This window comes from Rhinolophus hipposideros, assembly GCF_964194185.1.
Source record: "Rhinolophus hipposideros genome assembly, chromosome: 16".
Classification (NCBI taxonomy): domain Eukaryota; kingdom Metazoa; phylum Chordata; class Mammalia; order Chiroptera; family Rhinolophidae; genus Rhinolophus; species Rhinolophus hipposideros.
This window is the reverse complement of record NC_138062.1, coordinates 28888145-28915393: the sequence shown is the minus strand read 5'-3', so window position 1 is coordinate 28915393 and position 27249 is coordinate 28888145. Positions and strand designations below refer to the sequence as shown.

The 27249-nt window shown below is 47.9% G+C and overlaps 1 protein-coding gene across 1 annotated transcript in view; it reads right to left on the bottom strand.

Moving 5' to 3' along the window:
- The window catches only part of SCARA3 (scavenger receptor class A member 3), a 38260-nt gene extending 12763 nt beyond the window's left edge, over positions 1-25497 (bottom strand). Inside the window, exons 1-5 of the mRNA XM_081075532.1 lie at positions 25210-25497; positions 10927-11022; positions 9596-9715; positions 3954-4052; positions 1912-2955 (exon numbers count right to left, since the gene is read on the bottom strand). Coding sequence (XP_080931658.1) covers positions 1912-2955; positions 3954-4052; positions 9596-9715; positions 10927-11022; positions 25210-25216 — 1366 coding nt within the window. The 5' untranslated portion in view covers positions 25217-25497. The remainder of the gene's footprint in view (positions 1-1911; positions 2956-3953; positions 4053-9595; positions 9716-10926; positions 11023-25209) is intronic.
- Between the last annotated feature and the right edge of the window lie 1752 nt (positions 25498-27249).

Genomic DNA, 27249 nt, shown 5'->3' with positions numbered 1-27249 from the left:
TGGCAATAACTTTCAGGGCTGTACTCGTATGTGCTCCGGTCAGCATCGATACATGGTGCCGTTTCTCTGATAGCTAGGATTCACAGGTCCAGGGCTCAGGGGTGCAAATGGGAAAGGCACCACTCATGGTTATCCTTAGTGACCCACTAGCAAAGTGGGCAAAGCAGCAAGTTTTTCTTCTTGTTTCCACAACCTTGTGCTTTGCTGGCTTAGAGATCTTAGTTCCAAAGGGAGGAATGTTTCCGCCAGGAGATACAACAATGGTTCCATTGAAGTGAAAGTTAAGACGCCTGCCCAGACACTCTGGGCTCCTCATGTCTCTGGATTAACAGGTAAAGAAACCACTGTGATGACGGGAGTGATTGATCCTGACCACCAAGGAGAAATTTGACTGCTACTCCACCATGGAGGTAACGAAGAGTGTGTCTGGGCCACAGGAGATCACTTAGGACTCGTAGTATTACCATGCCCTGTGATTAAGGTCGATGGAAAACTACAACAACCCCATCCAGGGAGAACCACTAATGGTCCTTCACGAATGAAGATCTGAGTCACCGCACCAGGTAAAGAATCACAACCAGCTGAGGAGCTTGCTGAGGGCAAAGGGAATATGAATGGGTGGTGGAAGAAGGTAGTTATAAATACCAGCTATGAACATGTGACTAGTTCCAGAAATGAGGACCATACTGTCGAGAGTATTTCCTTCGTATTGTTATTAATATGTATATATTAAGATATAATATCTTTGTTTCTTCCTTCTCTTATCTCCATATCACGTAACATAACATATAAAAGATACTGACTTTATATCACAGTATTTAGATATTGTTAATTTTATATCATAGTATTTAAGTTGCGCGATATCAAGGAGAACAGCAAACATCACTGAAGGACTTTACCGCCTCTTTCGGGGAAAAAGTTAGTGTGTTTTTGGTTGTACACCAGACAGCCACATCGGGCACCTGAGGTGGATTTGTTATTGTCTTCATTTGAGGATTAAGTATGATGTAAGGAGATGTGTATGAGTGCCAAGTCTTTCAGCTCGGCAGGTGGAGTTGTGATGGTTAATTTTATGTGTCAACTTGACTGGGTCATGGGGTGGCGAGACAGTTGGTAAAACATTATTCTGGGTGTGTCTAGAGGGGTATTTCTGGATGAGATTAACATTTAAATCAATACTGAGTAAAGCAGATTTCTCTCTCAATGTGGGTGGGCCCCATCCAATCAATTGAAGGCCTGAATAGAATGAGAGGCTGACTCTCCCCCAAGTTAGAAAGACTTCTGCCTGATGGCCTTCAAACTGACACAACATATCTTCCTGGTTCTACAGCAGCTTCTAGGACATAGACTGTGCAGATTTTGGATTTGCCAGCTTACATAATCATATGAGCTAATTCCTTATACTTTCTCTCTCTCTCTCTCTCTCTCTCTCTCTCTCTCTCTCTCTCTCTCTCTCTCTTTCTCTCTCCCCCCCTCTCCCTCTTCTCCCCCCCTATGGGTTCTTTTTCTCTAGAGAACCCTGACTAATGCAGGGGGCAGAGGGGAGGAGAAGAGAACATGGGAATGAAGGGCATCTGAAGACCAGATGGTTGAGAGCATGGGTGGGAAGGGCAAAAACAAGAGGAGACAGAGTTTCCAAAAGATGAGGTCTGCCTATTTTTCTCTGTGGAGCCAACTAAATAAATCCACATATAAAAATCCAGGTTTGTACGACAGGCAAAGTTAGGAGCCAGAACACCTTTACAAAGAGATTTGCAAGTGCATTAAAGCTGCCAGTTGCCCTAAGCATTTGCAACAGGATTGTATTAGCCTGCTAGGATTTTTGCCTGACACCAGGTACTTCTGGGTCTGGCAAGATGACCAAGGCCCTCTGGGAGCTTTGCAGCAGCCCGGCCTGGCTCTGGTTCTCACCTCGTAGGATGGTGACGTTGCGTAAGATTTCTCCATGCTGCGTATCCACAGCCTTCATCTCCTCCACGATCATGGACAGGTTCCGGACGTTGAAGTCCAGGCGGGCACTGAGCAGGCTGAACCGCTCCCGGAGCAGGTCTGTGGTGCCCAGCATGAGGGAGACGGACTTGTTCAGGTAGTAGAGCTCCTCGGCATGGGTGTGGAAACCCAGCGTGCAGGAGAGCCGCACGTCGTCCAGGTATTTGAGCATGCTGTGGACATGGTTGTCCGTGGCATTGATGTTGGTGAAGATGGTGCCAATCTCGATCTCGTGGGAAGCCATACGTCCTTCCAGCGTCTCGAACCTCTCCACCGTGCGGTTCTGGGCATAGCGGGTGTGGTACTGCAGGTCGTGCATGTTCTCCTCGTGGTCGTCCAGGAAGGACGAGATGTTGTCCAACTGCAGCTGTAAGCCCATGACCTGCATCACCAGGTCATGCATGCTCTCGGAATTCTGGCTGATGCGCTGCGACGAGGCCCCCAGGGTGGCCTGGATATTCTTGACCACTTCTCCCGTCTTGGCCGAGGTGGTGCGCAGGCTGCCGAAGAGCCGGGTGTAGTTCTGCCAGTCGGTGACAATCTTCTGCAGGGTCAGGGTCTCCTCGTCTGTCTTCCGCCGGATTCCGTGGATCCACTCTGAAGTCTGCCCCACGGTGAAGTTGATCTGGTGAACTGCAGCCTTGACGTCATAGCACTCCTGGGTGAGGTCCTTCAGAGAGAGGTCCAGGCCGGCTGTGGTGGCCTGCCAGCCTCTCACCTGGGCCAGGAAGAGCCCCAGAGACTGGTTGACCTGGTGGATGGAGAAGGAACAGTTGCCCATTTCCTGGGAGATTTGACTGCTAGTGGTGGAGAGCAGTTCGTGCGTCTGGGACGTCTGGTCCAACTGAACCTCCTGAGCCAGGAGCATCTTCTGAAGTCCCTCCAGCTCTTCCTGCAGTTTTCTGATCTCTTGCCCCAGCTGCCCAGCTTCATGGCAGAAAGAGCAGTTGTTTGGGACTTTCAGATCTACGGCAGAAATGAACAACATTTTAAGTTGCTGAAGGATCCGGGGACAAAGGCTGCTTTGTTCAATTAACTATTTCAGAGTATATTGAGCAAGTGGCTTCCCGATCCCTCTGCCTTTCCTAAGTCCTACTATGAAATCCTATTTGGAAAAGCCTCTCTATGAAATCTTATTTTTATCCAATGTCTTTACTATGACCTGAAATGTAGGCTTTAGGGTATTTTCTCCATCCCACCACCACATTCTGGACAATATATCTATCTGCTTAACTTTTCTGAGGTTGTCAAGAACCTCCCATTTATATTTTATTTTAAAATTTCTCTGAGAATTTTTATATTTGTTTTCTTATTTGATCCCCTCACAATAAACTTGTGGAGAAGAAAGTGCAGGGATTTTTCCCCTGTGACTGATGAGAAAAGAGGCACAGAGAAGTGGCTTGCCAAATATCACTCAGCTACTTCATGGCAGAATAAGACTTTCTCTTTCCATCAGAGCAAACCACCTCTAACCCCTTCTATTATGTCTCCTTCTGTCTCATTCTCAGCATGAGAATGTACCTTAAAGCAAGAGATAAAGAGCGTCACGAATTGTGCACACTTTAAAGTAGTGACCGAGGAAAGGGCTGACTTATCGAGAGGCTTTGGAAGGTCTTAAAAATAATTTCAGATACTTGAGGATATCTGGAGAATGGACCGTCTTTGGCTTCCTTCTCTACCTGTAGGCTCTGGCTAGATTGGTACCGCAAGCAGAACCCCTAGCCCCAGTCCTGTGTGTATCACAGGGTAGCAGCCCTCTTTGAATGGATGGTTTTCCAGCTGAACAGGAAGGCAGGGAGCCATGGCTGTCCTTCCCTTGTGCCTAGAAGGTTGGTGAAGACAGCCCTGCTCCACGGCACCATGGCACAGAGAGCACATGGCGTGGCGGGGGAACCCTTTCCCCACCTCAATTAACATTGGTCTTCCTTCATAGTCATTAGCCTATCTGGACACTGAACACTTACCTAGTCCCTGGAGATTTTCCTGCACAGACACAAGTTTTTTGTCATAAATGGCCTGGGCCAGGGAGATGTCCTCTGAGAGAGAGTCCACTTTCCTGAAAACTGGAGGGCAAACACAGATGAGAAACTGGGACAGGCAGTTACCTCAGAGACAGGCATTTTTATCAGCCCTTCTGCAACCAAAGCCATTCACTATTCTTCTATGGGGCTTACCAATGGTGGTGAAGGAAGATTCTTCTTATGGTCAGAGTTTGTCATACATTCCTTAAAAATGCATACCTATGTAACTATATCTATCTATAGACATAGACATTTATACCTCTTTATATATCATAGGTATATATATTATAATGTATAATACATATAATGATACATATGTATGTATGTAAACATATATATGTATATAATATATATATATATATATATATATATATATATATATATATATATATATATATTCCCCCCAACCCAGGTTTTAGAAGTAGGACATGACCACAGAATAAATAGGGAAAATTAGGAAAAAAATATAAAAAGAAAATGTAAATTTTTCTTAATCCTACCACTGAGAGATAACTGCTTTCAACATCTTCAAGAACCTCTTATAATCTTATTTATCTCCACAACCATTCTATAGCTACATAGATATATACCTTTTTAGAAAACAACAAAAGATGTTCCAAATATCTTTGTTTTTTTTCATTTTGCTTTATTGGTATCATGTCATGGACATTTTCCCATTGAGGTTTAACTCTTTTAAAAACATTAATGTCCGTACTATACCCTATATAAATGAGTCAGCAATTATATAAAAAATCCCCTATTGTTGGAGACACTTAAGGTAACTTCCCTTCTGAGCCTACAAATGAAACATAATATGTAAATATGAGTAATTCTTGATCCTAGAAATAATCCTTGTATATGATGGTTGTGTGTATATGGTTATTCTCTTAGGAGAAATTGCTAGAAGTAGAAATTAATGGGTCAAAGGGTATTAACATCTTTGAAGTCCTTGATGCATGTTGCCAAATCATCCCCTGGAAAGGGGCAGCCTCACACCTTACTAAGGGGTCAGTGCTGGCCTGTCGTTAGAACACATCTGGGCAGCAGCAGGTTCCTTGGCTTTCTCCACCAGGCACCTGGCTGAGCCTGGTAAGAAGAGGAAGGCACAGATTGGATGGAGAGTTGACAAGGTATTTCCCACAGATCTTATGAAGGTCAAGTGTGGGAATGGAATTTGCCACACCAAGAGAGTTGGGTAATGCAACTTGTGGTCCAGATTTGCCTCAAATACATTGGGTGACTTCAGGCAAGTCAATTAACATTTCTGGAGCTCAAGTGGATCATCTGTAAAATGAGAATATGAAGCTAGATGGCTTCTACGGTTCTTATCAGCTCCAAAGTGCTAGATTCCAAACTTTTTGGAATCTCTGGGCTTTATTTAACATTGTGTAGGTCAGAGCTGTCGAGATCTAATTAGTGACAGCGACCTGTTGAGAGAGCCTAAGAACAATTATAATGCCGTTATATTAGACGAGCACTTTACAGGTCACGGGATTCATTATTCCATTTGATCCTCCCACCAATTTTTAAGAGCCCTTGTATAGATGGGGGAACAGAGATGCAGAGAGATTGAATAATTTTGACTCCTAGTCTCAGGATTTATAAAGTCTCAACCAAGCCAACAGCCAAGGGCTCACTCAAATAATTCACCGTGTTCATGTCTTTGTTGCACATTTCATGATTTATGCTTATATATTAATTTGGTCCACCGTCTTCCTTACTTTTAGACCTTACTTTTTATCCTGTAAAAATTGTTTTGTAATATATACTGTATCGTAATAATTTATAAATAAATAGGTATATTTTGGAGGTGTGAGCCTATCCATTTGTTCTTTTCCAACATTTAATTATAAAAATTTCCTAACAAACAGAATAATCAAAAGAATGTACAGTGAGTATCCATGTATTTACTGTTTCTAGTCTATAATTAACATTTTGCTATATTTACTTTATAATACATCTGTCCACTTTATCTTTCTATCCATCTATCAATCCATCTAAATTTTGGAATCAATTTAAATCATTTTTTTTACCACCGGGGTGCACAGTCAAGAAAGTTCATAGATTACTACTCTAGATCAGGGGCTGGCAAATTAGGATTTGTAGGCTAAACCCAGGACCATGTCTGTTGTATTGGAACATAGCCATTCCCATTCATTTACATATTGCCTCTGGCTGCCTTTGTTCTCCTATGACAGAGTTTGGTTTTGACAAAGACCACATGTGGCCCGCAAATCCAAAAATACTGGGGGGGTGCCAAAAAAAATGCATACACATAACTTGGATTTATCTTTTGTTATCAGTCTATATTGAGTATTACGATTTTTTTTTAAGTTCCTCTTTTTTCCCCCTCTTCTTCTGTCTCCCTGCTTCCAACTCCGGTTCAAGCCGTTGTTTCTTAGTCTAGTTGTGGAGGACACAGCTCCCTGGCCCATGCTGGTATTATGAGACTTGTGGTTCCCCCTGCTGCTGAGGCAGTCGGTCACCAGTTGTCTGCAAGAGCTGCTGGCCACTCATGCTGGCCTCCAGCCGCTCATGGCAGCACATGGTAGCCTGCGGCAGCACTCAGCAGCCTGTGGCAGCCCGGGCCAACCTCCTGCTGCTCATGGCAGCCCAGCTCCCAGCTCCAGGGAGAGCTGTTGTTCACAATCTTAGCTGTAGAGGGCGCAGCTCACTGGCCCATGTGGGACTCGAACCAGCAACCTCGGCATTAGGAGCATGGCGCTCCAACCACCTGAGCCACCAGGCCACCCGAGTATTACAATTTTAATGCAGTTTTTTCCTATCTTAAAATGTGTATACATTTTTTTGGCACCTTCTGTAGTTACTATCTAGTCCTTTACAAAAACATTTACCAAATCCTGCTCTAGAGTATAAGCTCCATGAAAACAAAGCCTATGTTTTATTAAGCAGCCTATCTTAAGTTTTATTAAGCAATGCCTAATATAGTTCTTGGCCTAGAGTACGCATGCAAAAAATATACTCAATTAAATGAAGAGTGGATTTCTATTGTTCACTAAGAGGAAACTGACATTGCTCAACCCCTGGACTTTGGCCACAGCCCTGATTGTCAAGCACTGACTAGGACTATTTGCATATATGCTCAAACATCTCTAGTCATTCATCTGACAAATATTATTGAGCATCTATCAACCAGGCCAGGATGGTGCCAGCACTGTCCTAGGGACTTAGGATACCCATGCTGGAGGCAACAACGTAAAAGGAAATTCTAAAGTTCTCCCTTGATTCCCCAAATATACTCCTCACCTCCAATTCTTATGATCCTCTTCCCATTCACTCTAGATCTTAGGGCAAATCATTTCGCCTTCCCAGACCTGCTTCCTCATATGTGCAACGGGGCCAGCGCCCCACTTTGGAGCTTGTTGTGATGGTTCATGGCTATCATGCATGTAATACCGCCTGGCACATAACTGTCTGCCCCCTCTGACATGCTTTGGTGCCTACCTACACTCTTCTCTGGGCTCCAGTTTGTGGCTATTGGAGCTTTATTAATGGTCCTGTAGGTGCTAGGAGCTGAGGCCCTGAAAGGGCTGCCCAGGAGCCTTTAGAAGGTCTCCAGCGGCCACTCTGCAGCCTCTGAATGGTGGGGCTGCAGCTCTCCCCTCTCTGGCCCAGGATTTTGGCCACTTTCTGAGAGGCCAAACCCTGTGAAGTGATTGAGCAGAAGGAGGTGGAACTGAAGGGGGGGGTGAGGGGCTTGGAAAGTTCTAGGAATCTGTGGTCCTCAAACCTGGCTGCACATTGGAATTACCTGAGCAGCTTTCATAATCGGTGAAGGCCTGGGCCCTACCCTGAGATTCCGGTTTCATCCGTGCGGATGGGAGGACACTGGCCGTGGTATTTTTAAATGCTCTCTGAGGGATTCTGGTGTGCAGACAAGATTGGGAACCACTCCCTTTGATGGTGAAAAGCAACAGATTCCTCTCGGTGTTCCCAATACCTGGCACATAGTAGGTGCTTGACTTGCATGGAATTTAATTAACGTCTTTGAGATTACGGGAAGATGGCTAGAGCGTTTATTCAAATCTCTTTCAGCCCAGGAGGCTGGTTACTGAACACAGCAGGTCCTCAGATAACATTGTTTCATTCAATGTCAGTTAGCTATAACATCGATGAGAAAAAAAAAATCGATTCCTGGCAGGGCGACTGTGTGGAGTTTCCATGTTCTTCCCATGTCTGCGTGAGTTTTATCTGGGAACTCTGGTTTCCTCCCACATCCCAAAGATGGGCATGTGAGGTGAACTGGGGTGTCTGAATTGTCCTAGTCTGGGTGAGCGTGCATGTGGGTGATGCGCCTTGCGATGGAAGGGCATTCTGTCCAGGGTGGGTGCTCCCTTTGCGCCCTGAGCTGCCGGGAGAGGCTCTGGCCACCCATGACCCTGAACTGAAATACGCGGGTGGGAAAATCGTTTCCTTGTTTTTCTTCACCTTTCTTAAATGTATGTATAATCCACATTTATTTCAATGTTTAATATTATAAGTGTTTTGGGTCTTTATTTAGAAGTTTGGTGATGTTTCTGTGACCAGAAATATGCTGTAGGAACTTAACTCTTGTTTATATCGATTAGTCTATGGTAAAACTGGTTTTGGTATATGGTAGTTTCACTTAAAGCTAGTTTCCAAGAACTTATCAACGAAGTTAAATGAGGACTTACCGTATCTCTAATCAGGGGCAGAACCAGGCACCCCCTTCTTATGGTTCAGCATCCAGAATGAGACACCTTCCTTGCCTTGCTTGTCTCACCCTAGTTCCAGCCTTGTCTCTAATATCTAGTCCATTGGGGCAAACAAACTTATAGCTTCCTCAGTAAAGAAGTCTGGATTTTTAAAATCTGTAGCTAAGAACGAAATGGGATTGCAGTGAGAAGTTGTCAAATTGTTTTCATCAGTTTACCACAAGCTGGTAGCATCCAGAAGGCAGAAGCTACCTGAACCTGAGGTATGGCATCACCTAGGTCGGCGACCACTCATACAAGCCACCCCACTTGAGACCCCTGGCTCTCATCTGCAGGACTCTGATTTAGTAGGTCTGGGTGAGACCCAAGCATCTGCATTTTAACAAACTGGGGGTGATACTGGCGCAGGCAGGCATCCAACCTCACCTTAAGGAACAGTCACAAAGACAGCACTTAGGAATCACCCAACCAGTGACCTCAATCCTGGATGTACAACAGAATCATCTGAAGAGCTTAAAAATCCTGAATTAGTTCCATTATCCAGGGTGAGACCCAGGCATCAGTGTTTTTTAAAGCTCCCAGGTGATTCCAACATGGAGCTGAAACTGAGAACCTGATCTAGTCCGATCCTCTCATTTTACCCTAGGAAAACAGAGGTCCTGAGAGGGGATGTGCCTTGCTTAGGGCCACATGGCCAATTATCGACCAGAAATTAGGAGCCAGTCTTTGTGGTTTGAATCAGGCATTGAGATCGCCTGGCCAAAAAGAGGCTGGTTCTGGACCCTGGCACAGAGATCTGTGTCTGTGTAGGGGGTTTTGGTGCAGGATCCCTGCAGCCCAGGTGGGGGTAGGGGTAAGGCCTGAGCTAGCCTGAGGTGCTGCACTCACCCAGAGAGGCCAGCACAGCCACCGCCACCAGGAGCAGGGCCAGGAAGAGGTAAAGAATCCGCACGGACGTGTGCAAAGACAGGTTCTTCTGGCAGCGGCTGCAGCGGGCCCCCAGCCGGCCTGTGGAAGGACAAAAGGACAGTGGCTTAGGCCAGTGGCTGAGGCTGCTGCTAAAGGGTCCATTCCACATTCCTGCTCTGGCCCATCTCATCACATTTCATGTTCTCGATCTTCCATCTTTACCCATCTCTTGGCCTTTCCTCTAGGTTCTACAGCTTTTAGGAAGAGACCAGAATTAGCGTCTTCAATGAACTCCCCACCACTACCATCATTCTCTGTGTGGCATCATTATTCAGCCCGGGCTGTAAGGAAACATTTCTGCCTGATACATTGGCTTTCCTGATGATCTACAGCTTGGGGCAGCCAGCCTCGTTTCACCATGGGATGACCAACTCATCCTGGTTTGCCTAGGGCTTTCCCGGTTTCAGCACTGAAAGTCTCATGTCATGGGAACTTCTCAATATGGGGCAAGCCAGGATGGTTTGTCAAGACTGAAAGTCACACATCCTGGGAGATCCCTCAGTTCCAGGCAAACCAGAAGGTTGGGCACCAATCCCCAAACTTCACAAATAACCAGCAGTTCTCCTGGAAAGCAAACAAATGGTTCCAGTCCATCAATTAGTCCCTCGTACAGAGAAGGAGGAAACAGCGTTCCTGGCTACTCTAGCAGGTGGACCATGCCCAGCGGGAATGCAGTGATGGCCCCAACTGTGAAATGTCTAAGGTGAGTTCGATTTCAGCTGCACGTTATGAGTACCAGGAATGTCTAAAAGTCCTGACGCCCCTTTCACAACTCCAGGACAAAAGATATCAGAATTTCTGAGGGCTAGTCTCAGGCATCCCTGGGTGTACAATGTATAGTCAAGGTTGAGAACAGCTGCTCCAATCTATACTGAAACCCACCAAGAAGCCTTACTCCAAGTAACAATTCTGATTAACCAAATGCCAAACTGTGGGCCTAAGAAAGACAGGCCACTTGGCTGGCATGTGATACAAGGAAGAGGACAGTTCTGGGCCAGCTAGAAGACAGGACCTAGGGGAGATGGCAGAGGTCCCCTCTAGAGACAGAAGGCACTTGTGTCAAACTGATTTCATCGTACTGCATAACCCAGGCCCATGTGACTGTCTTTTTACCTTCCAGGAGGCGGTGGGGAAAGGACAGCCAGGATTTTGAAGCTATATAAAGAGATAAGCCCCCAGTCTGAGCATGGGAGAGAGGAGGAGGTCTCAGGCCAGAAAGGAGATCAAAGGGCAGCCCCCAGAGCCCTTACCCTCCTGTGTGCATGGGAAGGACGTCATGTCCTCGTCACCAGCCAGGTCCTCTTCTGAAACACACAACGCATCTCCGTCACCGCCAGCTGACCTCACTGTAATGGAGCCAAGTGCCATCAGAAGCCAGGCTGGGACCCCAAGTCCCACTTACCCCTCTCCAGCTGCCCATTCATTAACAGTCCCCACACCCTGGCTCCTCCCCCCCCCCCAGCCTCTGGGTCCAATTCAGCCCACTGGAGCTCCAGGTGACCTGATGGTAAACAGAGAAAAAAGGGTCAGAGGTAAGAATCAAGTAGCTGAAGAACTGGGATGTTCCAGCACCTCTGGGTAAGGAGATTCCATGATCACCCACAAGCCGGGAAAGACACACAGGTCATCTCAGCCGCCTACTCTGCATAGGCCTTGCTCAAACCCCTTGGGTTGGGGTAAGAAGAAATAAGAGCTGGTTGCTTGATAGGCTCAGCATCTTTCCATGCCCTGACACATGGTAACCCAAGCGGGTGGATTTCCCCCATAACTTCTTGTACCTGCTCCCCTTTTTTAAAGGAGCAGACTCGCTGGACTGAGACTCAGAAATCTTCCACCACAGGTGTGGGCACTGACCAATGCGTAGGAAGATTGTGACCAATCAGAAAAGACTGGAGCCAAAAAACCCAGCCCGAATTGCTGTTCTAGGGTGACGCGGTGTGGCAGGGCCTGGGGTAGCGCCTTCTAGGGTTGGGGTTTTATGCTGGGGGGTCTTTCAGCTCAGCTGCCCCGGCTTATGGCACTCACAGCCTACTCTCCATGACTCTAGGTTCTATGACTCTAGGAACCCACGACTCTAGGTTCCTGACATCCAGTTTCAGTATTTGTTGACCCATCCAGATTCAGCTACTACTAATTTGCTTTTTTTTTTTTTTTTTTTTTCGGCTTGGTCCTGGGAAATTTTCCATTTTCTTTCAATCTTAGGTATGCATTTGGCAGTTTGCTTCTAGTTTAGTACTTATAGTCCCAGGATATTTCAAGCCAGTAATGCTTAGAAGTAAAAGCTCCAAGTTTTGTTTTCTTTTATTCCCTGTTTGAATGCCATGAAGGGCCGGGCCTTGCCCCGAGGCCATCTTCTCCATCTTCACAACAGCCATATAATCTTCACAGTCCAAAGTATCACCTTGAGGGAGAGAAAGACTGAGGTGTAGAAAAGTCAGGAATGGTGCTGATCAGCAACCAGAAGAGGTGGTGAAGCTGAGATTGGAACTCAGAAATCTTTGCTATCACACCTACCATCTCCTCAAAGGAACAAGCAAAGGTTCTACAAATGCTAAGAAACCGGGGAGAAATGAAGGCGGTCGGCCCCACGCCTGAGAGTGTGATGGACCCTCAGGGGTTCTGACAATGACCTGCAAGCAGCCTGAGTATCACCTGTGACCTCATTTCCCAAATGTTGGGACTATTGTGGTCAACGCTGCAGCCAATGGGCAGCTTTGGCAAGAAACTGAATGGGGTCAGTAGGGGAGGGACTGTGGGTGACCCCAAATTAAAGATGTCAACCATCATCGCCATGAATGCCCTCTGTTTGCTGTCTGGGTCATGGCTCATATGTCATTTCCTCAGCAGTCTTCCTGGAGCTCCCAGGCTGGAGTAAGTCCCATGTTAGACATACTTCCATGTGCTCTGGATTTTCCCTGTGTACGATGCAATACACCTATTATTCAACAGCTGTCTTCCCCAAGGTTAAAGACCTGAGGACGGGGAAATGTGTCTGTCTTGTCTGCTTTGTCCAAAGCCCCTAGCACAGTGATTGACATAGAGAAACGCTCAACAAACACAATTTCGAATGAATCTGTGAATGATTTTGTATAGTGCTTTCCAGAAGTGGTTCTATGCCTGCCTTTGGAACCACTGGGCAGCTTGATCAAGAGACCAAAGTCAGCGCCCCACCCTCAGAGATTCTGAGTTAATTTGGTGGAGGGTGGAGGCCTGGGCTCACATCCATCCTCCCATTTGATCCCTACAATGAGTCTGATAGATCGTTGTAGGGTGGGAAACCATTCTCCCAGTTTTACAGGTGAGGAAGCTGAATTGGGGGCAGCGGGTGCTCACTTTTAATGTCTGGCTAAAGTCACAGAACTAGTTAGCAGCAAAGCCTCCTAAGTCCTGGTTGAGTTTTCCTTTTCACAATAAGAATCCAGATAACTCCTCTCTCTCCTAGAGCTAGTGTGTTCTCATGTGTGCATATGTATGTACGCACTTTGGAAGGGGGTGTACAGTGGCAGAAGGAAGGCTGATATGGAGAGCACCACTGGTCCCTTTACACGTATCCTAAGAAACCAGCCTTTTCAGCCCCGCTTCGTGTCTGAGGCTGCCATCCCATCATGAATCTGCCAACAGTTTACAGGATAACTTTGCCTGGCAGGTTACCAGAATTACCACCCTATTCCCATACACTGGTGCCTCAGGCAAGGCCGACCAGGATTCCTCGGTGCTTTCTGTGCTCTGTGTGACCCAAACCTCACCCTACTAGCCAGGCCCTCTCATCCGCAGATGATCTCAGCCAGAATCATGCTGCGGGCTGTCGGATTTACCGCCATCCCACCCCCTCGGGAGGTATTCCTTCCACTCATTGGAGCAGAAACGTCCTCGAGGCCTTCCTGCCAGTGTTTCTCATTTCTCCCCACCCCTTGATGGTGCTTCCCAGCCCTCCCTCGTGATTGGGCCTCCTCCCTGTTCTGGCTCCAGGGCTAATTTCATCACTTCACTGTTTACAGCCTTTGCAGGGAATCTGGGAAGACTTAAATCAAGCAAGGCTGACACCAACCTTCAGCAAACATCCCCACAAAAAGTACACAGCTTTGTCATAACTTTGCTCTCCCATCGAGAGCCCCCCAAATTGGCCATCATTAGCAAGTGGGAATTAATAAAGGCCCGGTTCCGGTACTTTGTGGAGCGGCCCATGGGAAGGGAAATGACAGCTGCCAGCACGATCTCAGCTCTCTCTAGACAGGGGTTCACAAATATTTGGCCTTATTCCCTTTGCTGACATTTCAGCTCCATAACTCACCGCCCTCCCCAATCCCGGAAGAGTTCTCTTCTCTTTCTAATGCTTTGGACTTCCTGTTCACTAGGGCTGAGCCACTGGACCTTGGGGACCCCTAATTTACCTATGCCTGGAATGCTATAGCAACTCTCCACTTTCGCCTTGTTCATTTTAATGAGAACACAATCCAAAGCATTTGTAAAGCTTTTATAAGCCAAGCCCTTTGCAAGCACAGGCTCATTACATTCACATTACCCCAAGATTGTTCTGGTCAGAGCATGGAGGAAGAAGCAGATGTAAAGAACTCAGAAAAGCTTGGCTTGGGGATACAGATTGATTAGAAGATGATTGATTAGATTGATTAGGATTTTGTACTTCCCCCTTGCACTGGGCCAAGTGGGGTTGACAGGGACAAGAAAAGAATGTCTCCCCCATGCCTACCTCTTCCCATGCCTTCTGGGGTGATCTCAGTGTTGCTAAGATCAACACTAAGAATCAACACTTCACCCAGCTTTCTGAAATATATTCAGAGATAAGTAGGAAGAGAACTTGTAAGTCACAGAACCTACCTGTCATGTTACAAAGGCTCAGAGAGGGTCAGGGACCTGATGGCTAGTTAGTGGTTCCTAAATGTCCAGGGGTCCGAAGCAAGCTCCAAATACACATACAGAGTTCTTGGAGAGTGGCACATACCCAGTTCAAATAGGCCACAAAGCTGGGCAAAGCCTTTGCCATCCATTCAGGACTAACATCTATCTGATCTTTTAGCCGTTTTTCATCTCCTCACTGTCAGGAAATCTTTCCTCAGCACAGGGCTGATCTTATAGTGAGTGTTCAAAATGGACGGGTTACTGACCCTTTGAGAAGGCCTGCATCCTCAGTTAATTGTTAATTCTCCTGTTTCAAGTAAGGATTCACTTTTATTCAAAAATAGAGATTAATGACTTAAACTGTGGTTTAAATATGGTTTATTCTTAGAGTTCTCCATGGCTACCAAGTGTTGGGGAATGCTGATGCATTGAGGTTGCAAAGATTAACGCAGTAGAGATTTAAAATTAACATACAAAGGCCTAATGTTTGAACTGAAAAGGAATGAACAGGGGAGGAAGGACTGGAACAAGGGCTATGAGATTCCTTTCCTAAAGCTAAAAGGCCTCTCTTGTGTTTCTTTGTTGGTTTTTTTTTGGGGGGGGTGGGGGTGTTCATTAGTGTCCCAGTTAATTACCTTAGAATACCACTGACGTTTTGATGGCCCTCCAAAACAAGGCCCTGATCCTTCCCTGTGTCGTCCATACATTATCCATGGATAATTAAGGACTTTTTTGACATGCTGAAAATTGAGGAGACCCTAAGTATCAAATATTATGGGTTGCCAGGTGTCTGGAATGGTTGGAGAAGTCACCATATTGTAGGCCATGGGTGTCTAAAGAGCATCTGAGTTTCCAGGAAGGCAGAAACAGCCTCTGTTGCCTTCTCTCTTTTTACTTCTTCTTCTTCTTCTTTTTGTTTTTTTCATTTTGCTGATCCTGGATAAAGACTATTGTGACAGAAGGGAGTGAGATTGGGAAAGGAAACTGGAAAAAAATATGGTAATACCTAGACCTAGAAGTCTATGGGAAAGGCCCTTTCTGAGCACAAGGTCCGGACAAGCTTGGGATAGCATGCTGCTCTGGGTAGTGAATATCTAAGCCTCTATAGGCCAGTGTCTGCCTACCCTGTTCCACAGGCCCCAGGAATTGGAGGTGTCACAAGGGAGCAGCATTCTGGTCCCTGTACTAAAGAAACCAGGCCCACGAATTACCTACCAAAGGCACCACCAAGCCCCACTCTTCGTCTAGCCATCTCTACCCAAATTACAGGCCGTGTGTTTAACAAAGAAATCGAACAGCCTTGGAAGCCAGTGTTGTAAGCTCAGACTCATGAAACAGTGGCAACCACTGGAGATTTGAAAGCACCTCTGCTCCTCTCATACCTCAGGTCATAATATCCAGCCCAAACACCAGAAGGATGGCCACAGAAGGAACTTTTTTTTTTTTTTGCCTCTGCTCCCACAGAGCCACGTGGAAGGTTTGATGGAAGGTGCATGTGTTGGCACATTGCAGGGCCTGACTGCTGACTCTGCTGGGGTTGAGCTCGGTTCACTTCTCCTTCTGGAGGTGGAAAATAGCCCGGACCTGTTAACCAACTGCTAACTCAACTGTGGTCACCGACTCCAGCTTTCTTTTGGTTGACCAAAAATGTGGAGTTAATTCACTCCCTAGCCTTTCCGCAACCTTCCATCAGAGTCAGCAAGGGGGAGAGATTCGAGGAATTGAATAAAAGGTCTTTCTTTGGGAACTTCAAGGAACATATTTTGATGATTATCTTCTACGGAGTTCACAGAGTGGGTTTTCAAAACAGCCAATTGGGTCAGTAAAAATAAAGATTTGAGAGTCTTCTCAGGAGCCAATGCTATATTTAAAATTGCAGAACAGCTATAGTCTAAGGTTGGGGGACGCTATAATTAAGATTGCAAAATTGTTTTCATTAGAACCCTCCTGCCATTAACCCCTCCCCAGAGGCTTCCTTTGTGGATGTGGCTATATTCAGATGGGAATCGGTCGGCTCCTCTCAGCTCTAATGAATCTGGTCCTTCCCTTTCTGATTCTCCTGCTCATCAAGTTCTCATGATCTGCTTCTCTGAACGCTCACCTCCTTTCTGCTCCTTCATTCCTAAAATCCACGTGGGCTGCTCTGGGACAGCCTTTCCTCTCCCCCTGCCACCTCTACCTGAATGCTCGCAACCAACCCCCTGTCTCCCACCTCTGCTTCCTTCCACTGTGTTCCTGGTAACCACAGAGCTTATGGGCAAACTCCCCCTTTATCCTAAATGATTTTCCTCCCTATTCTTGCCCTCCATGTTTCTCACTGGGGCACTCTTGGCATTTGGGTGGTACAGTTTTTCAGTACACAGGATTTTCCCACACTACACAGACATTTAGCATTCTGGCCCACTAAATGCCAGTAGCAGCCCCTGGTCCTTGTGATAATTCCAAATGGCCACTCTATTTCTAAAGACCCCTTCAAGAGGTGGTAGAGCCTCTTGTTGAGAAGGGAACCTAAGCTATTCATGCAATTCAACCGACCCCAACCCTCCCCCATCACATACACACATCTCCTCTGTGTAGAGAGCAACTCCTCTACTGACCCTGAACCCCACAAATCCAGCGGGATGGGAGGGGTGGGAATCGGTTTCTTGATGTCTTTTGTAACCTCTGGATCTTTAAACTCTATGCTCACCATTTAGGTCCATGCTTTCTTTCACATAGAGCTCCCCTTTCCTTCTCTGAGCTTCATGTGCAAAAATAGTGGCAATACCATCTACTTCACAGAACTGCTGTGAAAATTCCATGAGGTGATACATGAAACGTTCCTGGCACATAGCAAATACTTGATAAATGGTAGTAACTGTCATTTTTAGCACAATTATTTTTTCTATCCTACTGGAACTTGCTGCTGTCACTTATCTCCCTTTCCCAACACCCATCCTTTTCAGGACCCATTACCAACTTTCAAGAAATCCATTTTCTAAAACATGTCCTCCAGAACACTAGTTCCAAAATACTCTTTGTGAAAAAGGATTCTTTGATCAAGTAGGTCTGGAAAATGCTGTCTACTCTTTCATCATCTCAGAAACTCATATTCACACACTAAAATTTTTTTAGTCCTGCAAAAAAAAGAAAAGGAAAGGCCCATTTCAATCCATGTTTAATTGTTTCTCAAACTTGTTTGACCATAGAACTTCCTGCCATTATTGAAAAAATTTTTCTATGAAATCCCATGGAAATAGTTATTCAGAGATGCAGCTATTTTAGGGAACATCACCTGGACTGGATTATTTCTTCACCCTGTCTCTTGCCATCAACTCTAATGGAGGAAACATTTCCGTTAAAAGCCCACTGGTCCTGTGAACCTCAAGATCCCTTGACTAACAATGTGTCTCATCTGCTCGCTGACCAGAGCTCAGCCTGCCCACCCTCTGCAACAGGAATCTTACTCCTGTTCCATCTGCAAGATTTCAAGCTCCTTTCTTACACCTCTCTCACTGTTTTTTCTATTCCCCGCTGCACTCAGCCTTTACACTCCCTACTTCATCCAGACTATCAGCCTCGCCCCCCAGGATCAGCTTCAGCTCCCTGGAGACATTGATTTTTCCCCTCTGCCCTCATGCACTTCCCTGGTCAGCCTGTTTTCTCTTCTCAGTGCTGGGGAAACCCAGCCTGGTGGGAGCACAGCAGTGAGTGGTGTGGCTTTGGCCCCACACAAGTCCTGCCATCTGGACCCTCACGCACAATTGCTCTTCTCAGCCCACCCCATTCTCCAAAGATGAGCTCACCTCCTCCCTTTCTGAAAAGACCAAAACTTTTAGGAACAAGCTCTTCACCTTCCCCTAACTCTCTCCAGGTGTTTCGCCTCAGATGCGGTGGAAGCAAGGGTGTGTGGAACCCTTGCTCCGGCATTGGGAGCACTATGTGGCATTCTATTTCCACACCTCAAATGACCTGCCTTTTCACACAGCTATTCCCCTTTTAGGAATTTTCCTCCCCAGGGAATACTTATACAGCTAGGCAGAGACTGATGTGTAAAGATTATCACTGCAGGCTACAATAAACCTAAGGAAAAACATAAATAATTCAAATGCCCATCAATAAAGGATTGGTTATATATATATGTTTATACATAAGTCATACTATGGAATATTATGCAACCATTTAAAAAATGAGGCAGATCTATATTTATTGCCCAGGACAGGTACCTATGCTCTATTGTTGAATTTTAAAAACACATATACAGAATAACACGGATAGTATAATCTTACTTATGTGGAAAAAAAAATCTGTGTGCAAATATACACAAAAGGATTTCTGGAAGTAAGCTCATCCAGATCTTGTCAATTATCTGAGTTTACTTTTCCTTTCCTGAACTTTTCAAATTTTTTCATAATGAGTATGTATCATGAAAAGATTAAATGCAACTAGCAATGTAAAAAGTCTTTCTACCTCCTTCCCTCGGGTCCCGGTAGAGAGTGACTTTGTTGCCATGGCGAAGCTTACCCACTCCTGCCTTCTTCATGATTGTGCCCCCACTTCTCTTTCCCTCTTTCTTTCAGTGAGCAGAGGCCAACCTCACCTTGAAAATCCCTTCATGCCTGGCCCTGCTTCTTACTTTAACCACTTAGTTCCTTTTTTCTGAAACTTCTCTGACACAAGGCTTCCCTGTGCCTTTACTTCAACTCTGCCACTCCCCGCTCAACTTATGCAGCTTTCTTTGGATCTAATAATCTTGGGCTAGCTCTGTTGATTGAGTCAATTGTGCTGATGTTGTTCCCATCCTTCTGGGAATTTTCTCCTCTCAATTTCCATGACATTACCATCATACTTCTCTGCCTGTGTCCCCGACCACTCCTTTTGGCTCCTTCAAGAGCTCATTTTCTTCCTCTCATGCTCTAAAAGGAGAGATTTCCCAACATCTCCAGGGAGAAGTAGCAACCAGGCCATCTCCTGACAAACCCTTCCAAGGCCTCTCCAATGTCAACAGGACACAGTTGGAAGTCCTTAGCATGGCAATCAAGGCGTCCCGGTCTTGTGACTATCTGTGGTTCTCAGCCAATTCTCCACTCCAGGCAAATGTCTACCCCTCACCCCTAAACACATTTACCTAATGACATAATGTCCAGCTTTCACCGGTACCATTCCCTGCCTCTCCTGACTGTCCCTCGAATGACACAATCCAAATCTTGCCCACCCTTCAACTCCTCCCCAAAGTCTTCCTGAACTGCCCCAACTTGAAATGCACTCTTGATCTCAGGTGATTTCTATTGAATCTACTGTATGTACCATTCATTGGTTCTCCTGCATCATCTCCCTTGATTATTTGGTTTTCTTCTTAAGGGTATAGGTCTCATCTCTGCCTGAAGACAGGAGCTATATCCTTGCCAATCTTTAAACTAGCACGCCTCTTCCCCAAAAGCAGGTACTCAATACATGTTTGTTGACTGAAAAGTGTGGGACAACATCCCAGAAAAACCAATATTTCCGTTTGGGTTCAGGGGGATGTGAAGGTGACTCCTGTGAGCCTTGAAGGAGGTGTCTGCGGGTCTCTACCGAGAGATGTTCGGGACACTGCTGGAAAGATGGGTCTAGAGCTCAGAAGAGTAAATCTGGTACCATCAGCACATTCCCATGTCAAATCTATGGGACTGGGTGAGATTGTTAAAAAATGGGTGCCTTGGTGCCGGCCCAGTGGTTCAGGTGGCTAGAGCTCCGTGCTCCTAATTCTGAAGGCTGCTGGTTCAATTCCCACATGGGCCAGAGGGCTCTCAACCACAAGGTTGCCAGTTCGATTCCTCGACTCCCGCAAGGGATGGTGGGCAGCGCCCCCTGCAACTAAGATTGAACACGGCACCTTGAGCTGAGCTGCCGCTGAGCTCCTTGATGGCTCAGTTGGTTGGAGCGTGTCCTCTCAACCACAAGGTTGCCGGTTTGACTCCCGCAAGGGATGGTGAGCTGTGCCGCCTGCAACTAGCAACGGCAACTGGACCTGGAGCTGAGCTGCGCCCTCCACAACTAAGACTGAATGGACAACAACTTGACTTGGAAAAAAGGCCTGGAAGTACACACTGTTCCCCAATAAAGTCCTGTTCCCCTTCCCCAATAAAATCTTTAAAAAAAAAAAAATTGGCGCCTAGTAAAAACCACCGAGTCCACGGCTGAAATCACAAACTCATCAGAAGAAGAGCAGCAAAAGAGACTGGGAAAGAACCAATACCACCCCAAACTGCCTCCTTGGAACCTATCTGATGACATTTTACACTTTCAGTCTTTTTTGGATGATTTGGGCACACATCGTAAGTGTCCTAGCCAAAGTTAAGATCCTTGAAAGAATAATATGTTTCTCTTTTCACCGCTGCGTCTTTCTCAGACATTAAACATACAGGGATACACAAGCCCTGGCATTTGGCTGTTTGTCAATGGATGTTTGTTAAATAGAATCATGAATCTTAACCGAGTACCTACATGACGTTGTACAGATACCAGGGTGTGATTCTTGCCTTTAAGGATTTTAGCCCAGCGCGGGGCTCAGATGCAGGCACTGAACAAATGTAGTGGATACCTCTTGTGTGCCACGTGCTATGTGGTAGTGAGACAGGAAAGAGGCAGGCAGGGTCCCCATGCTCATGAAATTCACATTCTGATACGACCCTGTAAGCTTATTCTGGGGGAGAAGTTTACGTGTGTGTATGAAATCTTGATAGATAGATGGGTCGATACAAATATACATATACTCTCACAGAAGGTAAAACAATAGAGTAGAATCTTAGAGCTGGAAAGAACCTCAAAGTTCATGCCATCTATTTGCAGATGAGGAGACTGAGGGCCAGGGAGTATCAATGACTTTATCATAATTATATAGTTATAAAGCTAGTCTGTGACAGGGGTAGGCTTAACATCAGGGCTTCAGTGCTCTCAAACACACACACACACACACACACACACACACACACACACACACGCTAAATTAACGTGGGCAGTGTATATGAGTGGCACAGTTTGTCATGCTGCTGTACTTGCCAATTCTAACACCCAGCACAGCTGCCTGTACCTCGTGAAAACTGCCAAGCTATCCACCAACATCTACTGAGAAGCAGAATTCTTTTTCCTCTCTCCCAAATTAGCTATGGGCTGTGAGTCTAGTTATTAAAATTACCCCAGCTGGATGGCAAGGTGACCAGTGTGTGTGTGTGAATGTTTGGAGCTGGTTTCCAACATTTGAGCTCCCCCATCCCTTGCCAAATTGTGGCTGTTTAGGGGCTCTTTGCACCTTTGTCAAATCTGCTCCTTTTCTTCTAGCCTCAGGCGCCTTCCGGTGCCCCGAACTCTGGGGATAGAGGTCAGGCTTTCCAAGGGGACTCAGTTTGCCTGCTCAGGAGTGGATATAATCTTCCCCCACCAAGCTGTGGGAGGTAGATCTTCCTGGGATCACGTTGCTGTATTTTGCAGCCCCCTCCTCTCTCTGCCCGCCCTTTGCCCACGGTGTGTGGGCACAGCTCTCTGCTTCTGTGGGGAGGGGCTGTTCTTCCCACGCTTGGGGAACAGCGGGGTGTGGCTCTGCTCTGTCTGTGGCAGCTGAGGACAAGTCTCCCAGGGGCAAAGCGTGGTCCCTGAGGCAGGCCTGCTTCCAATCAGCTCTCCACCGCATCACTTCCGCTCCCCAAGTGGCGCTCAGGCCCAGAGCTCCCGAGCTGAGTTCACAGTGCATCAGGGCACATGGACTCCCAGGAGAATAGGATCCTGAGAGGGAAACACTCTGGCCAGAGCTTCACATGGAGCCAGGAGTAGACACTGTGCCTTTGACTCTCAAAGCAGTTATCTTCGTTGTGGACCAGCCTGCTTGGGGATGAGGGGCTTCGTGTAGCTGGGAGGGCTCCCACCACAGGCCCTTCTCACTGGAGGTGTAGAAACAATCCCATAGCTGGCTCTTAATGGTTCAGACAAGCCAGTGGGAAGCCAGAAGCTGAGCCTGTCACCAAGGGGCTGGTGGCAGCTGTGTACCCCTCAGGTGTTAGAAGGGCTGCACCTGGGGTCAGGTGCCAGCTTGCATCAAAAGATGTGGCTGTTTGGGAGGCCTGGCTGGCAGGCAGGCAGCAAAGGCCTCAGGGTGGAAACAGCTTGGCTGGCAGAGTTGGCCCTGGCCCCTAGCCACTGATGGCAGTGCTCCTCAGAGTACGTGTTTTCTTGTTTAAGTACCGTCCCTACCAACACCCCTCTCTCCACAAAACATAACATCACCGTGTTTTGCTTTGAGTGGGGGTGGAGAATCTTGCCAACAGATGTAATTCTCAGATTGGTGGGGCCTTGGAGAATTTGAAGCCAGCTTCCCCTCAGGAAAGAGCTGCTCTGGAAGGGGCGGCCCTGCTCTGCAGGGCATTTACTTTTTCCATGTGGGTGAAAAAAATCCTGATTCTTCACACTCCACAGATCCCAAAGGGCAAATATTTGCTGTCTGCCCTGCCTTTTCCATCTCAGGCAGAGGTGGTGGCTCTTCCTGGCTTCCAGAAAGGAAGAGGAAAGACCCTGCAGAGAGGTGTGCTGGGCATCACCCTCGCCTTCCCCTGCAGCTCTGCAGACCGGGCCCCTGGGATGTTATGAAAGAGCACGGGATCGTTTCTCAGAGAATGGAGGAAAAATACACAAGAGCTGCCTGAAGGCCTCAGTGGGCAGAAATTCGGCCCCACATGGTGGTGAGGCTGTAAGTGAGAGCAAGAAAATGAAATGAGAGGGGCAGGCCTTGGGCTTCTCTCTGGGACCCACAGTCTCCCAGCGAGCAGGCCAGAAGGACCCCGAGACCCAAGGACATGATGACCCATTTCAGCTCGTCCTCTTCAGGTACCTCCACTAAATATTCAGTCACACCAGCTGTTTTCTCCTCCACTCAGGGGAGTGAAATTGCCTCACTGGGTTTCAGAAAGGCGGGTCATATGTTCCTGACTCCTTCTTCCTCGGGAGCTGGATTTCTCTCCTCCATTGCAGAGGATTTTGGCTCTGCCTTTCTTTCCCGCACTATGTTTTCTCTTACAGTGTTTGTCTGGAGTGGTGGAGCCAAACCACTCTGAGAATGTGTAGCATCTCAGCATCATCATTAAGGCCCAGAGCAGTGTGGGCCCCAGGCCTGTGGTGAGATGTGGTCTAAGACCTTTCCTTTCTGGAGGCTTCTGGGTAATGACCTGCCCCGGCCGGCTGACTTGGAAGGGTACAGCTCCATAGATGTGGTAGCTGAGAGCAGAAAGTTGGTGGGTGAGGCTCTTCCCTGTTGCCACACGAATTCCCTGGGGTTGATTATAACTTGCTTGCCTCATCCCAGACAGCCCAAAACATGGTGGGGCCATCAGAAAGGACAGAGGGGCCAGAGGCCAGAGGGGTCTATAAGCAAGTGCTCTGGCCTGGAAGTCAGGAGCCCTGGGTTCTAGTCTCCCTGACTGGCTGTGAATCTTAAAGCAAGTTCCTTCTCGGATGTATAGGACCGGCAACATAGTTTGAATGTTAAAAAATGATTAAGAATTTCAAGACAGTGACCGCAGAGCATTAACTTAGTGTGAGGCCTTCCAAGAGTGGGGCCCTGTGGGAATGCACAGGTTTTATACCCAGGGGAGCTGGTCCTACCTGTTTGGGCCTCAGTTTCCTCACCTGTACAATGTGGGGGCTGTATTCAATCCAAGGAACCCTCAGACCCATGTACGAGAATGTAAAAGAGACTAACAGAGCTGTTTCTTCAACATCTCCTGAGAGTATAGTTTCAAGCCCTGCAGATGCTCTCGAAGGTCCTTTTCAGTGTCAACATTCAATAAGTGAAAGATGGTGAGGTTCCCATGGTTAGGAGCACAAACATCTGCCACGAAAGGGGGCTATGAAAGGATTATTGAAAAGCTCGGGAGATAGAATGAAAAAAGCATTGAAGCTTCCCTATCCCATGGCCTCCATCTCCCTTAGCCTGAAAAGGAGCACGAAGACCAAGAGTGCTCTTTCCCAGGCCTCAAGAAATCCAGGCCCAGGTACGAGCACCTGGGACCAAGTCTAGTTCTTGTTTCCATCTCAAGCACCGGCTGCAAGAGCCACCATCAAGATGACCCACTGCTCTGGGGACCTGGACCCCTGGTCTTCTCCAGCTGCTTTGTCCCTAGGAGGTCAGAGGGCACGGTGAGTGAGCCAGGGTTCAGAGGTTGGGAAGGGCAGGGCCTGGGTTACAGTCTCTCCTGAGGAAGTGGTCGACGTTCCTGGCGGATGGGGAACGGGAGGCCTGGGGATGGGCAGAAGGCGAGGTGGGGGCTGCAGGGGCCTCTGAGATGGGTCCCCTGGGTGAGGATTTACAACCAACTGCTAGAATATCGGGCTGGTGACATCTTTCTGCGCTGACTGGTTAAAGGGATCGGAAACTTCTTTGGAATTTAAAGTCTTTTTTTTTTTTTTTAGGACTAGAGCAGTGAACAGTGAGAACAGGACTGGATGAATTTTCTCCACGCTCCTTCCCTCCCCTTCCTCTTGACTTCAGGGCTCCAATACCTTCCGCAGGAGGGTCGGTGGGAGAGGCAGAGGGAAGACCCCCAAACTGCGGCCCCTCGGGGTCCTCCCCTTCTCGGCCCCGCCTGCAGGGAGAAGCGCCCTCCGCGACCCGCACCGGGTGGGGTGGTCCCTCGGGGTCTCGCCTGGGAACCGGCGCGCGCGGGGCTTACCTTTCATGGTCCCTGGTGCCGGGGCCTCCGGAGGGCCCCGCTGCCGCGGCTCCGGCCGCGAGGTGACCCGGGTGAAGCCGGCGGCTGGTCCAGGGACACCGATCGCCGCGCTACGCGCCGCCCGCGGGAGCCCGGGGGAGTGCGGGGGTGCTGCTCGGGCGCCGGGCCGCGGAGGCGGAGAGCCGAGGGGGGGGTCCGCGGGGTCGCAGCCTGGGGGCGCCGCGCCCGCCGCCCATCCCGCCGCCCGCCGCCCGCCGCCCGCGCGCTCCCCGCTGGAGGCCAGCGAGCCCGACTGCCGCCCGAGCCCCGCGCGCCCGCCCTCGCTCCCTCCCTCCTCGTCACTTCTTGGGCCCGGGCCCAGATCAACTTCCTTGGTATTTTCAAAACTGCCGCGGCCAGGCCTCTTTGTGCCGCCGCGGTCCCCGCGCCCGCGCCCCCGAGCCCCCCCCCCCCCCCGGTCGCTCGGCCCCCAACCCGCCCGCGCCGCCGGGGCTGCGCTGGGGAAAAGCGCAGGGAAGGCGCTTCTTGAGCAGTTGTTTATCCCGTGGGGGCCGCCTGGTGGCTGGGGGCCCCCCGGAGATTCGCCCTGGACATTTTTTCTCACCCATCTAAGAGGGAGAGGGACTGGGAGCGAGAAGGATCCCTGGGTTCCAGCCCCAGCCCTTATCGCCCCGGTTTGCCTAGGACTGCCCCGGTTTTAGCAATGCAAGTCCTGCATCCCCAAAACCTCTCAGGCCCGGGCAGTTCGGGACAGTTGGTCACACCAGCTCTGCCACTCTAGGTTTGTGACTTGGAGCAGCCACTTCATGGCTCCAAACCTTCTTCTACATGAGAGAAGTGGGTCCCCGGCACTTCCCAATTCTGTGATTTTGTTCTTGGAGGGGCTTTGGGGGTACACAGTGACATCTGAGGGAAACTGGACTCCAGCGAGGAAGGAGTTGTAACTCGTCATAGGCTCTTTTCTGAGATCTTCACATGTCATTCTTCACCGATGCAACAAACATTTAATTTACTGAGCGCCTACCATGGACCAGGTTCTACCTCAAATTCTGAGGGTGGGGGAACAGTTCACACCATCACTGTCTCCGTGAGGTTTCCTCTGGTGAGCAAAAGCAACAATTAAACAAGTAATGGTGCTCAGGTGTGTCACCTGTATGGCAGGACGTAGCACAGTGACAGAAGGGACCTCAGAGTGGGGTCAACCCCGGCTAGTCTCTTTGGATTGCTGCAGTCAGCCCCTTTTCCATATCCCCACACCTCATGCCCAGCCCCATTTGGCCGTTGGAATAAAGTTGGTGGGGCCAAAGGGGCAGAGAAACTTTCTCCCACCAGATCAGAAAAGGTGATGTTCAGCTATGTCTAATCTCCTCCACTTTGCAATGATATGTTCCAGTTGGCAAAGTGCATTCTCTCCATTAGTTCAACAGAACTTTAAAGGGAGCCAGAAACCAGACTGCCCATTGTAGATATGAGCAGACTGAGGATCAGAGATGTGGACGAAAAAGGAGCACTGTCATCAATCTAACCAAAAGTAATCTCTCTGGTTGATCGGACCATAAATTCCTACCTGGGCAGGTCATGGTGGGTAGTCATGCTTCAGATCTATAACTTCCCTAGTAAAATGTTATCTTTGCCTTAAGCACGCCCTGCCCATTATTTGTGTGCATCTAGATTAATGACCTTTGAAATGACTCTTCTTCACACCTTTCAGAAGCATCACCACCCTCAAGAGGGCACACAATCTTGTCAACTATCCTTTAATCCAATTCCTGCTTTGCTTTCTCCCACTTCCATGCTATCTTCCTTACTGTTCACTCCTTTATTCCAAATGTATAAAAGAAACTGCAAACTCATTCTCTGGAGGATTTGAGATCTTGCTTCCCAACAATTATCATCAGTTTGGCTCAAATAAATTCTTAACAAAAACTCTTGTCAGGTTTGGACATTTCTTATGTGGACAGAGAGAACGTTGCCCACCTGGTAGTCACGAGGTACTCCTGGGGCCTTCTGAGTCTGGATTCTGAGTCTGCCATGTGACCC